A 15,986-nucleotide genomic window follows, 5' to 3' on the forward strand; every position below is an offset into this window, starting at 1 on the left:
GAAGTTTTGTGTTCGAAAATGCTGGAAAACACAGAAAAACAAAAATGTTCAAGTAGTCTGGTTCCCTGACTCCACTAAAGATAAAATGGATCAATTTAAAGATGCCGGAAAATAGTAAGGTAAGGGAACCAGTTTAGCTTGCCTGCACCCGTTCATGGATATGTAACCAATAGCAAACAAAATTTGGACTGAAAAAAAAAAAATGGTAAATTTAGAGCGGTAGGTGAAAAATGGTTTTTCCAACGGTGGTCGGCCGACCACCGTTGGAAATGTATACAAAAATACCATTTTCTTGAAAAGGACTTCTCACCAGGTGCCATAATTTTACAGGATGCTTAAGACTGTCATTTACCAACATCCTAGTAAGGTATTTCGTAAAAACTTGTTTTATTTTTCGATGTTTGCAATTTGGATATTTTTATCCAAGAGACCGGAGAGATGTGCTCAAAATCATAATAAGTTCCATATGTAAAGAGTCCATGATACTGGCTTCCTTGTGCACTGGCTGTTGGTACATTAAAAAAAAATGTAAATCAATAAATCTGTCAAAATTGTGACAAATAAAATATACCAGTTGCCATGGAAACTTGCCACTCGATGTGTTACTTAAAAAACATAAATCTTGTCCAAAAAAAAATTCTTTGAATAGAAATAGACCACTTTAAAAAATATAAACATCAATTTATTTGTATCTTAACTTGTAATTGCATGAATTTGTATTCCTCAGAAAGATATTTTGTGTAGTGTCATTAGTATAAGCCATTCATTGCTTGTACATTACAATAAAGCTGCATGATGTTCAATTTTTGATATTAAAATTTCAGAAGTTGATGTTGCTTACTTGTTGTTTCCTGAATGTCGTGTTCCGTTGTTTGTTTTTTTATAGCCTTAACAGTCTTTTTTTATGATTTTGCAGAATCGCCCCTATATGGAGTTAGGGTCACTAATTTTCGTGAAATTTCATGTTGAAATTTTGATATGCAAGCGTGTGCAAACGAATCTGGGAATTTCATGAAAAATAGACATCTGAAAAAGGCAGCACTTTAAGTTGAGTTGTTCATCGGAGAACAAGTTGTTAATTTTGTTCAATAGTGCAGCATCGGCTGGTCTCTCACTTTAATAGTCTTTCAGTAGAGGGCGCGCCACATAAATAGTGGTCTCGATAATTATCTACCATCAAACTCGTTTGGGGGGCAACAACTCCAGAAATACAGGATGTATTAAATTGAATTTTCCTGTAATGATTTATCATTATGTTTAACATTAGGAGATTTAATTTCATAAGAAACCGTCAAAGAATGAAGCTAAATTGACCGTAACAATACAGTGTTTTAAGCTCGACAAATGCAGTCCGAATATGAAAGTCGATGTGAATTTTTCGCGAGTAAAACACCACATTGTTACAATCATATTATTTTTGTTGTTGCACTGTTTCTCATGATATTCAATACACCTCCGACACACATTGTGGAAAATCAGTGCACGAAATTTCAGTTTAATAAATCTCGTATTTCTTGAGTTGTTCATCGGAAAACGAGTTGTTAATTTTGTTCAATAGTGCAGCATCGGCTAGTCTCGCACTTTAATATTCTTTCAGTAGAGGGCGCGCCACATAAATAGTGGTCTCGATAATTATCTACCACCAAACTCGTTTTGGGGCAACAACTCCAGAAATACAAAATGTATTAAATTGAATTTTCGTGAAGTGATTGGTCATTATGTTTAACATTAGGAGATTTAATTTCAGAAGAAACCGTCAAACAATGAAGCTATATAGACCGTAACAATACAGTGTTTTAAGCGCGACAAATGCAATCCGAATGAAAGTCAATGTGGATTTTTCGCCTGTAAAACACTACATTGTTACGATCATATTATTTTTGTTGTTGCACTGTTTTTCATGATATTCAATACAGCTCCGACACACATTGTGAAAAATCAGTGCACGAAATTTCAGTTTAATACATCTCGTATTTCTTGAGTTGTTCATCGGAAAACGAGTTGTTAATTTTGTTCAATAGTGCAGCATCGGCTAGTCTCGCACTTTAATATTCTTTCAGTAGAGGGCGCGCCACATAAATAGTGGTCTCGATAATTATCTACCACAGAACTTGTTTGGGGGATAACAACTCCAGAAATACAAGATGTATTAAATTCAATTTTGGTGTAGTGATTGGTCATTATGTTTAACATTAGGAGATTTAATTTCATAAGAAACCATCAAACAATAAAGCTATATTGACCGTAACAATACAGTGTTTTAAGCGGGACAAATGCAATCCGAATGAAAGTCAATGTGGATTTTTCGCCTGTAAAACACTACATTGTTACGATCATATTATTTTTGTTGTTGCACTGTTTCTCATGATATTCAATACACCTCTGACACACATTGTGGAAAATCAGTGCACGAAATTTCAGTTTAATACAAAATGAGTTGTTAATTTTGTTCAATAGTGCAGCATCGGCTAGTCTCGCACTTTAATATTCTGTCAGTAGAGGGCGCGCCACATAAATACTGGTCTCGATAATTATCTACCACAGAACTCGTTTGGGGGGCAACAACTCCAGAAATACAATATGTATTAAATTGAAATTTTGTGTACTGATTTGTCATTATGTTTAACATTAGGAGATTTAATTTCATGAGAAACCATCAAACAATAAAGCTATATTGACCGTAACAATACAGTGTTTTAAGCGCGACAAATACAATCCGAATGAAAGTCAATGTGGATTTTTCGCGTGTAAAACACTGCATTGTTACGATCATATTATTTTTGTTGGTGCACTGTTTCTCATGATATTCAATACACCTCTGACACACATTGTGGAAAATCAGTGCACAAAATTTCAGTTTAATACATCTTGCATTGATGAAGAGGGTGAGTATGCTTTTGAAATAAACTACAAACTAAGCCTAAATATGAAAATCAAAAAAATTGACAAAGTTCTACATGTTTTTTTACTTGGTGGAAGTGTGGCCTTTATTTACTGAGGTAGTCCAGAAAATTGGCCACATTTATGGGGCTACCGTACTAGTAACCAACTCCGACGACACCCTTGGGCCGCAAAAGAGGGAATTTCTAACAGGGAAAAGTAAAAGAGCACAAATCTGCTAGGCCCATGCAACTTCTCTTGACAAGCCCGGAACCGCCTTGCGTTATTTCTCCATGTTTCAACAAACACCTGTGGCTATAAGAACAAAAGGTGGAAAGAAGTCAGACAAATTTCATCCACTTTTCCGAAGTCCACCTCGTAAAATGGGTAGCTGCATTTTTGTGCACTCATTCCATGCTCATCACAGGCTCAAGCGACACATCAGCTTTGCCAAAAAAGGCAAGTTAGATTTGACGCCTGTTTCATCTCTACTGTTTAATATCATGGCGATTCTTTGAAAATAATTCAGAGTTTTCCACTTTAAAGCGGGCCGCCTAAGGTTAGATTAAATTTCTGGAGGTACATTAACAAATCATTAAAAAAAAATATGAATAAATTATCCGTGCCAGTTTTCCTCCAATATTACTAACATGAATTCAGTTAGCGGTAATTGGCTTTAAAAATTGAATAAAGTTGACAAAACTTCACGGCGTGTGGGTAAAATACGTTTAATACGGGACCTAACATTTTGCTGATAAAAGCTGTTTGGCACTTTTAGATTACGATACGGAGCGATTGGGAAAATGATACGATTGGGAAAATGATATCTCCACGTAATGATCTGCAATGGCGGCAATAATTATAATAATAAACAAGATCAGTAGCGGGACACCCCTCCCCCCCCCCCCCCCGCTGACTAATGTTTTGAAAGATGTAAATTTGGCCAAAATAGAATGGATACCATACTTCCTACATTAATAGATGGGATTTTTTTTAACATCTATTTCATTCCAACATTGGCTTCGATACATTTTCTTTTCAAGGAAAGTTATATGGCGACTTTGAGGTATGTATGTCGTTGTTTTGCTTTTAAAAACATCTAAATCTATTATATGACGTGCCAAATTTTAAGAGTAAAATTTCTATGGAGCCAGTGATGAAGCCGATCTTCCGAAGCGAAGCCGAAGTTTCAAAAATGTCTCAAGCCAAGCACAGGGAAAGAGGGCGCTGTTCCAGAAAATCTCACACAAAATGGTGAATAGTTTACTGCGGCTCCAGGCAACGTGAGAATTGAAAATGACGTTGGTCGAAAATTGATCTTTATTTCAATTAAGATTTGATAAATTACTTTGTATGCGGAAACTGGCTTATATGGAACTTAACAGTTGTGTTCTGGTGTCCTGATATGCAAGAAAGAATGGAGTTTTGAGGTGAGAAAAACCGACATTGTCCTGCCAGCGCCAGATATGCAGATCATTCTGTCAATTTGTTGTGTCACTGTCAATGTCTGTTTCATTTCATGCATTTAGGCCTATGCCAGTATGCGTTTACGGTGTTGGCCGGTTTTACATACATACAGCATTGTACAGTGCTATTGTTACCAGGAACGCAAAAGATTGAGTGCCTCTGAGTCTGACAGTCTTACTTAAGCTCTGTCATGTCTGTATGTACCGGGTCAAGTTTGGGAAAAAATTCCATACTCGGACGTCACTTTTTTCAATTAATTTTCTAGCGCCAAAAGTTACATCTTTTATGGTTATTCCTCCACTTTCCGTCCTCTACTCTCACCCTCTACTTTCCTTAATTTCTATTTATTAATCAGTCAGTTACTTCATCGGGATTCGAACCTCTGACGCTTGCTTGATACACGAGACTCTTAACCGCTAGGCCGCGCACGATCGCTGTTGCAATCATCAATCTTTGGACGTATTTGAAGTATCCATTGAAATAAACTAAATATTCATGAGAAAATAAATATTCATAAGACGTATTGAACTATCATTGGCAGGCTCATGCGACGTCATGGTTGTTGATGTCACGTGTATAACGTACCGCTGTCTTTTCAGCCACTACAATCAGTTTTGACCGGCTGCTTCAAGTTAGTTCTGCACGACGTATGCATCCAAAATGTGCTCTAAAAACACATTTTGAGTACATTTTTTTCGCCTTTACACAGCTTCCTGGATTTGTTTTGGTTCAAATGACAAGGTGAGGTGACAATAAATATGTTTGGCAGCAGATAAATTGACATCCGAGTATGGAACTTTTCCCCAAGTTTGTTTGGAAAATATGCATTTTTTTTGGGGGGGGGGGGGCCGGGGAGCGATTCGTTTTAGTCCTGAGAGTGTTTTACCATTTCCAAAATGACTTTCAAATGAAGAATTTACTTAGAAAATGCATTTTTTTTTCAGTTGATGGAAAGATTTCCATTTATGAAGTTCACTAATTTTCCTCTGTATTGACTAACAAGCCCCCAGATAGCAATTTCATGTCATCAAAGTCAATTTGAGCAGTGAGAAAATACAAGCATTTCCTTAGAAAACACTTAGAATTTTTCAGTCCAATCTCATAGGGTTTGTACACAGGGTGTTGAGTGAACTTCGTATATGGAAATCTTTCCCAGTTGATGACTAGTCCGAGTAACTTGGACCCGACTTATCGCCTTTTTAACATTCGGACATGGTCTGGCGATAGTAGGGTCCAAGCTAATCCGTGTATGCCGAGCAACACAATTTTGTCCTTGACCCAAAAACCAACATTGCCCAACAAAAACATAGATTTCACCCTCAAAATGGCCTACAAATTACAATATATATTGTTTATTATTTGTTTAAGCGCCTTGAGGTGGATTTTTCTGTGATTGTCTGCGCTTTATAAATTTCTTATTATTATAGGCCACCTGAGGTACATTTAGACATCGATGATTAAGATGGTTGTACCAAAGTTTACTTTCGATCCAGATGAAGAGTGAAATTTCCCGTTCAATTCCGAGAGCTCCCCTTGCAATCATGAACATGTTAAATTTCTGTATCGTGTTAATGTTTTGTTTGAACGACGCGATGTGGTCTTCATGCCCAGCGTACAATCGATGGTCCTTGTATCCGAGTGTGATTCCGTTACTGAGCGCGATGCATTGATTATGATAATGAGAAGACTGGATCACGTTTGTAAACACAAGTGCATTTCGAACGGTAAAAGGGAGTCGGGAACTAGCTTGAACTGGTTTCTGCCCATAAAAGCTGCCCTAGTTCCTGACTCCCTGTTATCGCGACTGTATATCCCCAGTGTATTACAAAAATGGCCAATTTTCCCTCTATTATCCCAACCCAGATTCCTTAACCCTAACCGCCCTGAATCCTCCAAAATCCTTTTTGCAAATTGGAGGAATTTGCAGGATTGAGGTTACATGGCAAAAGTGCGTTGCTGATTTCGGAGTACGCACTGTGTCAAGGTCTTGGGCCGGACCTTGTGTTGTTTATGCTCAGCCGTGCATACATTTAGTCCTTGATTATACTTGACATCCTCCGCACTGCTCCAGGATGTCACTGCCTCTGCCTCAGCCTATTGACAGTCATAGCCGGAGGATTTTGCAGGATTCAGGCAGTGGTCACCCCTCCATGGACCATATTCAAGAAATAACGGAGGACTTTGCAGGATTGAGGCTATATGCTATTTTTCCATGAGGCCAATTGGAGGATTTTGCAGGATTGAGGCTTCATCCTAGCAAAAAGGCCTAGGGAGTTAGGGTTAATGTCTCATGCCATGCAGCGGTTATTCATGAAGTGATTAATCGACTTCGAACAGAGCAAGAAAGACTAAAATATGAAATTTGTGGATAATTTTGGCGGCGATTCTCCAGAAATCATCCATTGCCATGGCTGTTGTGCATATCTTCTGTACGTATCATGAATACAAATGAAAGCATCGCATGATCACAATAGATTTTCGAAATCGCTCCACCCACTAGTCCTGTGCATGTACCTTCATGCAGCGTGCGTGATGTATGTGGGTACCATACCGCTTTCAGGTGTGCTAGTGGTTTCAATTTTCGTCTGGTGCGATGTTGTGGAAAGCAAGACAATACAAACACAAATATGCAAATAGCTGTACAAATGCCGTACAAGTTTATAGCAGTGCTTTATTTGTGATTCTAACTTTTTAAAATATGAATAAAAGGACCTTTGTTCCTCTCTAAGTGCAGGCGAAGCTGTCCAACACCAATTTGAGTCAACAGCGAAGTCATGTCTCTCTTCAAGGCACGGGACTGGTGGTCTCACACCATAGGGTCAGATGATGGCTTTGATCAGGGCAGCTTGTGTGTGGCCAACATCGACAACAATTCCAACCACCACGGTAAAGACAGATGAACATCACTGTTTCAGAAATAAGCAAAAAATCTCACATTAAATTACAGGATTTTATAAACTGATACGTCTGCATCCTGCAGTGCGTACTGCGCTGGATGCTTGACGGACACATGGATTTTTGGCCTTAACCACTAAAATTGGGTTTTTCCTCCACTGACTTTGAGAACTTGTGAGAAAGAATGTCAAATTTGCCACTGAATTAAGAAAATCTGTCAGTTTCAAAGATTGGCTTCCTAAACAGCAGGGCGATCAGGTGCAATACAACTTGAGAGACAGCCAAAAGATCTCTAGAGGTGTAAGACCAACAGATATACAAACAGTGTTATTCCTTATTTAATTGGCCTCTTAAATGCAAAATAATTTGGTCCATCTAAAAGGCATCTATGCCTGCTCGCCATCAATAGTAACAGTGCTATATGTACATGTATCTTAAAGTTTTTAGCCTAATGATTTTTTGAAGGTGTATTTTAGTAAGCATCCATTCTTTTAGGGGGGGGGGGGCCTGTGTTTTCAACGTATTGGTGTGTGCATATATATTTTTGGTGCTGGTTCTGGTAATTGTTACATTTGTTTTTACATGTATTTGTTGTTTTGTTTCAAGGCAGGAACCACCTACAATGGTTTAGTCATATTCCAAAGTGCAATTTCGGGTGTTGTTTTTTCTTAAGTTGTATTTTAGCAACCATCCACTTTTCTAAGGGGGGGGGGGTGTTTGTTTAGATATATATTTTTGTGTTGAGTTTTGATATCGTGTAGTGTTGTTTGCTCTTGTACTTATCTTAATATATTTTATTATTGTTAGTAACTTGTGGTGTCTTGTGTATGTGTATAACATGTTTATTTTTCTGAGGAAGTATTTCAATTGTGTTATGTCTTTTAATGTTTATATGATGTTTTTTATTGTAAAAATTGATGCAATTTAGCCTTTGGCTACAAGTTCAATTTGAATAAACCAATAATAATAATAATAAAGCTTGATTGAGCTGGGACTCATACTCAGGACCCCTCTACGTGTAGTAAGACATTTCCACTTAACTACTTTTAATAGAATTTTTCTTGTTTCCATCCGACAGATAAAGTGATTGTTGGCGGCTTTAATGGCGTGCTGCGTATTTACCAGCCGCGAGGTTCCCAAGGCGAGGCCAACAAGGCGGAAGCTGTACTGTTAGAGATGCAGTTACCACAGCCAATACTGCAGGCGGAGGCCGGGCGATTTGTCTCGTAAGTAAACAAAGCCACTACATTCAGCGTTGGCTCATTTAGAGTTCAGTTTGTTTTTGCCCTGTCTGTTTGGTACAAGTTAACAGTTGGGTGAAAAAAAAGAGACAAACAAGCAAGGATTTATTTTATGAGGTTTTCCAAACTTTGCTTTCGTCTAAGAGTTATGATTTCAAGAGAATTTAAGGGATCTGATTTAGGGGATTATGGCTCTGTACATTGATTTTCTTATTTAGGAAATCAAATCTACCAGTATGAGGCCAAAGTTTACATTATAAAGGCTTCCATTAGTCCAAAAAAAAAAAGTCTCCGGTTTCTGGTATGTGCGCGCGTCGCCGTAGCCATGCGCGTCGGCAAAATGAAAAAGTTTTTTTTTCAATGAAAGATGATGTCTCAAAACCGCCAAACTCACTGGTTTGACTGGAATCCTGCTGCTGCACAATTTTAACCTGTTTTTAGATGGGGTTATGATCGAGAATAAGCTTTATGTGGCCTCTCTGGTTTCCCATAATATTTGCACTAAGTTTAGTCGGGCACCATTTGCAGTCATCAGCCGACATTTGAAGCAAAAAAAACAGGTAAAAAAAAAAAAAGCCACGTCGCCGAACCACTTTTTGGGAAAGCTCCATACCAGAAACCGGAGACTTTTTTTTTTTGGCCTTAACACTTCCCTCTCTGGTGGCAATTTTAACAAGGCCAGCCCAGCAGTCAAAATAAATCAAGTGACTGTTTTTCACAGTTGAGTGCTTCCTGCTTTCTTAACCCTTACTCTCTGAGGGTAGTTTACTGCATGTCAGTTGGTTATGCCAATGCCCTCCAGCTGCAGTTTATCGGAGGATACTTTGATGTAGCAGTGAAGGCTCCAATTGGCAGGAGTTGGAGGCCCTGGAGGGTGCCTGATACTGACCAGCTGGGGGCACTTGATTGTTATCAGAGGACTCTCATTGTTCTCTGTGGCATGTATTGGAATGCCTGTCCAGTTACCCTTGAAATGATATGGCAGATATTGGAGGGCCATGCAAAAAACATAGGAGATTTTCTTGAGGCACAATTGGCATGCGTTGGAGGGTCTAGTAGGGTAAGGGTTAATTAAAGCAGGATTGACTGGCTGGGATTGCAATGAAACCTGATATTGCTACGCTTTGACTGTAGGAGATTGATAAACCAACTGTTCCTACAAGTTTCCTGCTTTTGTCTTTTGATGGAAATTGCCTAGTCACAGTGCCTATAAGAAATATGATCTGAGTGTTGGTGATTAGCTTGTGTAAAAAGGCATGGCAGGGGAACACGATTGAATTTTTGACTTTCTGTGATTGATCAAACAAAAGAGGGTTAAGGGGTTTGCCAGCTTCAGATTCGATCCTGGCTTCAGCTTTGTTTCATTTTTTTAAAGGAAACAAAACTGCCAGCAACTCACAGGCAATCTTTGTATCACACCTCACATTAATACTTTTTTTTTGGGGGGGGGGGGGCAAACTCGTACAGGCAATGTCGCAATCAGATGAGCCAGTTAAGTCTTCATAACTCCTGGGAATGGTTTCAGTGAGGCTCTACTTGAAGTGAACCCAGAACTGTGTTGACGATATGGTGGATTCTCTATGTTTTCTTTCTAAATTCCAGTGTCTCTGAGAAACTTCACCTTGCAGTTCTACACCCGCGAAAACTGACCGTTTACAGTGTTTCAGGTGAGCTAAGAACATTCTTCCTCTGTTGTGTAATGGTTGATCTTCACGGATCATGCTGGTGAGTCATAAATGGAGGAAACAGCACAAGCGACCACTAAACGCCGAGTCAGAAAGGAACAGATAATGAGGCTAATCATCTGTTATTCCTTTGGTATTAGGCCTAATTGACAGACTATTTCTGTTCCCTCTTGATGGGGTGCCCGTCAATTGCAGGTAACTGCCCAGCTAACATCGGAACCCATTTACTCTCCTGGGTGGTGTATTAGGGAAATAGGGGTAAAGTGGCTAGCTCAAGGACACAATATATATTCAGCAGCTGGATCTTGAGTATAAAAGAAAAATCATCAGAAAACTTAGTATTCCTGATGATCATAGGTGGGGGCTGGCTGCCGTCATCCGATGGAAACATCTATTCATTTGTACACCAGTTTTCATGGGTTGCTATGTGTTATTATATAACAGACATACAGATCCTTGTCATTTGATTGGTGGAACTCACATCACGTGACATTCCTTATTACTCACATTCACGCCGGGTCTCAAAAAGTCTGCCCATGGGGAATGGGAAATACTATTGAACAGTTAGGATCATTCTTGTTCCAAGACGCGGAATTTGTGTGCAAAGGCATGCTGGTGTGCGCGTTCAGCGTTGCGCGTAGCTCGTATGTTCCAAAGAGCCAGCGCCACAGAGTGGGGTTCAAACATTTTCGTGAACGGGTGGCATGGAAGAGAGAAATACATTTCCCATCAATTTTGTAGTGAAATAAAAGTTCAAATATATCAAATGACAAGGATCTATATGTCAGTTATATAAAACAAATATTGAGTGGCTTTAAATTGTGAAATGGGAGGAATATTATCGCTCGGTAAAATCTGGACTTTTCCAGTTCACTCGGCTTCGCCTCGTGAAATGGAAAAGCCAAGATTTTACCTTGCGATAATATTCTTCCCGTTTCACTCTGAGCCACTCAATATTTGTATACCATTCAGCACTCCAGACTCAAAAACCATTGAGTTTCAAGAACATAGGTCTGGGAGCTAGAAAAGCCAATGTAAACATTTCTTGGATGTCCACATCCACCTGTACAACATGAGGGTGGTTCTATCCAAAGAGGGATGTCTTGTAGCTATACTGATACTGGTCGACTGAGATTGAAACAATGATGTACATGCAGTGTTCTCCAACCTGTAAATATAACCTGGTGCCCTGCCAAGCTTTATGAGGCTCCCGCCAAGCTTCAAAAGCTGCTGCCAACCTTAAAAAGTTGCCTGCCATGCTTTAAAAAAAAGAAAAAAAATAATAAAAAAGAAAAACAAAGTTAGTGGGACTACCCTTACCCTCCAGGGTACATTTTGGCCAGAAACTCTGCCAAAAGCAGTAACATGGAACATTTGTCAAACTGACAAGCCTGCCCATTGTAGCAATCCATCAGGTCAAAAGTCTCAAGGCCAAACTGCCTCAGAGTCCCTGGTCACTGATGTGTTAAAAAAGATGATGCTGATCAGATGATGCTGAGCCGTTATTGTACTTAATTGTTACTGTGTTAGAAATGACCTAAAAGCAGCAGCACGTTTTGGCGGCCCTTGAACTGGAACATGTTTCTGACGTCACAGCCGTGAACTGAAACATGTTTCCTGTGCACCGCGAAAACGACTGACCGGAAAATTGTTCATGACGTCATGTTACTGCCTAGGTGACTGCACACAACCCCAAAAAAAATCACGCGGCGACCGGACATGATTAACAATAACATTCAAAGCAAAAGTGGGAGTTTTTTTTATAGCGTTTCCCTAAACTTCTAAAAAGAGTGGGCCTGATATTCTGTATCAACTTTCGTACCAATTGAAGGTAAAAACCCACTATTTAAACCCCATTTATGGTAAAAAGTAACGTCGTCTGCTAAGCTTGTTTACCTTTCCGCCATCTTGAAACATAAGTGAACCGACCGGAAAATTCGGTTCAACTTTGGTCGAAACAATGACGTCATTTCAGTGTAACCGAAGCGCCAAAACGGCCGCGAACCAGAAACATGTTTACGGTCACAGCGCCAAAACGTGCCCCTGTTATCCGTACATAATGTACATGTTCATCTGCAAATAGCGCCCCCTAGCATAAAGAAATGTATGACTGCAAATTGCAGTCATACAGTACAGTCATCCTCTGACATAATTATAGCACCCCCTCCACTTATTAACGGTGCACCGACCTTTAACTTTCAAAGTTGGAGAACAATTTACATGTGTTGTTATCTCAAACCTTCTTCCTAAGCACCATGCAGTTTATTTGATCGTTCTCTTATTCCACGCACCATTGATTAGGAACGGCGGGTGCAGTGGAGCACGGCAGTCAGTATCAGATGAAGATGGTGTATGAGCACAACCTGCAGAGGACAGCATTCAACCTGGTAGTCGGTCCCTTCGGCAGCGTGAAAGGTAAGGGGGATCCCTTGCTTCTCTCTTAACTCTCTTAAAGCTATAGTCCATCATTTGCAGCCATCCAAAAAGTAACTGGCGTAATTATTGTTGAAAAACAAACTTGGTTGAAAGATAGTAAGGGAACTAAACTCCCTGTGAAATTATTCCTTCTGGGAAGCTGTCATTTTGAAGTAATCAACGAAAGAAGGCATTTCCAACGGTGATTCTTAAGAAGCACCGTAGGAAAATTTAAATTAGTAGTTCGTTTTGTTATTCAGCGCAGCGCGCACAAGTATTGGAACGACGCACACGCGCGTGCGGTTGTTATAATTCGTCGGATCAGTGCGCTACGTCGCGTATAGCTGCAATTCAAAACAATTCAAAACATGATTCAGTAACTTTTGATTTGAAATTGAGATCTAAGAATGCTGTTTTTCTCGGAATGTACAGCTGAAGCTTAGCTGAAACTTCATCAGGTTAGTTGTTCAGTATCCTTCATTAGATTTTGAACCCTTTTGTTGCTTCAAACGAACAAAATGCACAAATTACAAATGATGGACTATAGCTTTAATTTGTTGAGTCACCATACATAACACCACCTAGTGTTTGCCTCAAAGAGGTACACACATGTGTAATTTGTGAATTCTGATCAATTCCCTGCATATCTTATCCTGCAGTTAATCTTCCTTTCTACACAATAGGTACACATTTTTTGTTATTAAAAGGTAACACATTTTTTTGTCAGGACCATGACGAGGACCTTTGAAGCTCTAAAGTTCTTTAGCCCTCCTGCTGTCTGAACAGTCACAGATAGTCAAAAAGTCAACCCTTCTCCCCTGCCATGTGCTACGGCAGGAAAAATGGGTTCCCATGCACCCCCCCCCCCCCTAAAACCCCCCCCCCAAAAATACCAGACGATTTTTGGCATTTGTAGGACATCTGATTAAAGAAATTTGATGTTGCCTGCGAAAAAAAGTCCCACGATGTCCAAATTGCATATTTCCAAGATGTCTGCCGTGTGCATAATCAAAGCACTAAATGTCATTTGTCAGTAACTAATGAGCCGATTTTGATGATCTTGGTGTCAAAATTATGGATTTATGGGGTGCTGAATCGATTTTCAAGGGTTTGTTTGTAATATAATCATTATTTAGACCTTTGTAATACCAGGAAAGTAATTTGCACTGTTTGAAATTGTGCTGATAAAATATCTTGAATCGTGAATCTTAATTTTTTTTTTACAGTATAGCTTGCCAATTCTTTGCAAGTGAGGTTGCTTCTGACCCTTAATGCTCACATTTTTGCTTCCGGAATTTTCTTTTTTCCATCATAGGTAAAGATTTCCTGTGTGTGCAATCCATGGACGGCACAGTCTCCTTCTTTGAGCAAGAGAGCTTCTCCTTCAGTCGTTTCTTGCCAGGTTTCCTCCTGCCGGGGCCCCTCAGGTACATCCCCCGCACCGACTCCTTCGTCACCGTCTCCTCCAGCTGGCAGGTGGAGAGTTACAAGTACCAGGTTCTCGCCGTGGCAACGGACGTGAAAACAAAAGAGGAGTCACAGAAGATTACCTCGGGGAAGCGAATAACGGTATGTTTGGAGGAAGTTTAACTCGGAATTGCCCTTAGGGGAATAAACATAAACCGTTGAGCTGATATTTCAGCTCATCGTAACTAGTGCTCGCCCTATGCAAAGGGTTTAGATCTTGTTTGCCCTTAACTATTCGTAAAGACAGTTTACCCATTCCTATTGATCGAGAGCCTGTCGCGTGGGTGTTACCAAATTCAGCCATTTGATTTCAGTAGATTACTTTGAATCTACTGTGCATTTGAATCTACTGTGCATAATCTGTGCATTCATTGATTAAATGTTTAGGTCATTTAAACTCAAAAATAGTAATTTTTTTCTCTCAATATGCAGATGGACTGGTCTTACAGTCTTGGGGAAGCTGCTCTGGACATAGTTGTGACTGTCTCAGCTCAAGGGGCAACATCTATCGTGATACTCGGTACATGTCTTGAACTGCTTACCCCTTCAAGTACCATATTTGGGAGGATGTTGGAAATTCACTATCTATGGAATATCCGCTTGCACACAAGCGTCTACAATATGCGCGTAGACTCGGCGATTAATTATGCAAGACAAGACTGTGTCCTGACCTAAAGATTCTGACCATTCAGCAGGAGCCTTCTGTATTGGGTCTTCCGTAACCTGTTGTTGCATTACAAGCATATGGCAGCCAAATTGACCAATCAACAGCTTAGTCCATATTTCTGATCGAAATGATGTCACAGTTTCTAAAGTCGACACCCATTGGCTGGCGCGCGGGGTCGCATAAAATTTGCATGCTAGGATATATCAGAGCAAAGGTCCGACATGCCTGCACGCGTATACGATGCGCGTCGCTGAAGGTGCATTGGGAAGGTGTACATGTTGTTGCCCTCCTGTGAAGTGGGTTTGGTTTAATGGATAAATCTGTTGACCTGTGTTTGCAAACTAAAATATTTCTTATTGCTCAAGGTATTTCAGAAAGGTAAATCCTGACATTTGGTTCTTAATGTAGACAGTGGCGCATCCAAGGGGGGGGGGGGGCTTGAGCCCCCACAAAAGGTTGTAAATTTTTTTTGTATTTTTTTAATATTTTTTTTTTTTTTAGTCCCACGATTTGGCCTTGGTGATATGTATTGGCCTGCTTTCGAGTAGTATAATAGAGGTGTAAGTGGCGCCACCAACGTCAAAATAGGCCGCCCCTAAAAAAAAAAACCAATTTTTTTTTCTGCGGCCAACAATTTTGGGCAAAATTTTGTGAAAAAATTCAACTTTTAACAAATTTGTAAAAAAAAAAATTTGAGCCCCCCCCAAACCAAATCCTGGGTGCGCCACTGAATGTAGAAATAGAAACCTTATACAAAAGGGACACTTTGCTTATGGAAGTGACAAACTTTTTAAAGATTGCTTAAGGTGTTTTCTGTTTCTTTGTTTCGAAAGGCGAAAGGTCGATTGTCTGCCTGAAGGACACTGGAGCACTCAAATTCATGAAGAAGCTGGAATACAACCCCAGTTGCTTTTTCCCACATGGAACATGTAAGTAGCTATCATGCCCGGAGGAGTGCCTCTGTAATCTTGCGTCCTTGTGTAGTGTGAACTAAGATGCTCGGGGATGTTGTAGGATAGGATAAGATACAGTTTAGCCAAAGTTACTTAAAGAGAATATACAACATTTGCAAACATCTAAAAATAAAACTACCAAGTTTTTGCGAAATACCTTAATAGGATGTTGGTAAATGACAGTCTAAAGCATCCTGTAAAATTATGGCACCTGGTGTGAAGTCATTTTCAAGAAAATTGTATTTTTGTAAAAATTTCCAGCGGTGGTCGGCCGACCATCGTTGGAAAACCTAACTATTTTTCAACTAATGCTCCA

General features: G+C 39.7%; 1 protein-coding gene across 5 annotated transcripts in view; it reads left to right on the forward strand.

Moving 5' to 3' along the window:
- Positions 1 to 4,100: 4,100 nt before the first annotated feature.
- The window catches only part of LOC119735712 (protein PTHB1-like), a 31,419-nt gene continuing 19,533 nt past the window's right edge, over positions 4,101 to 15,986 (forward strand). For 3 of the 5 annotated variants that reach the window (XM_038209600.1, XM_038209595.1, XM_038209599.1), the window contains exons 1-8: positions 4,101 to 4,310; positions 7,077 to 7,233; positions 8,321 to 8,468; positions 10,086 to 10,150; positions 12,470 to 12,583; positions 13,899 to 14,152; positions 14,483 to 14,570; positions 15,551 to 15,646. In XM_038209600.1, the coding sequence (XP_038065528.1) occupies positions 7,122 to 7,233; positions 8,321 to 8,468; positions 10,086 to 10,150; positions 12,470 to 12,583; positions 13,899 to 14,152; positions 14,483 to 14,570; positions 15,551 to 15,646 (877 nt within the window). In that variant the 5' untranslated portion in view covers positions 4,101 to 4,310; positions 7,077 to 7,121. Of the gene's footprint in view, positions 4,311 to 7,070; positions 7,234 to 8,320; positions 8,469 to 10,085; positions 10,151 to 12,469; positions 12,584 to 13,898; positions 14,153 to 14,482; positions 14,571 to 15,550; positions 15,647 to 15,986 lie in introns of all 5 variants that reach the window. The other 2 variants (XM_038209598.1, XM_038209597.1) reach the window with 2 other exon arrangements.

The sequence above is a fragment of the Patiria miniata genome, unplaced genomic scaffold, assembly GCF_015706575.1.
Source record: "Patiria miniata isolate m_02_andy unplaced genomic scaffold, ASM1570657v1 HiC_scaffold_29, whole genome shotgun sequence".
Classification (NCBI taxonomy): Eukaryota; Metazoa; Echinodermata; class Asteroidea; order Valvatida; family Asterinidae; genus Patiria; species Patiria miniata.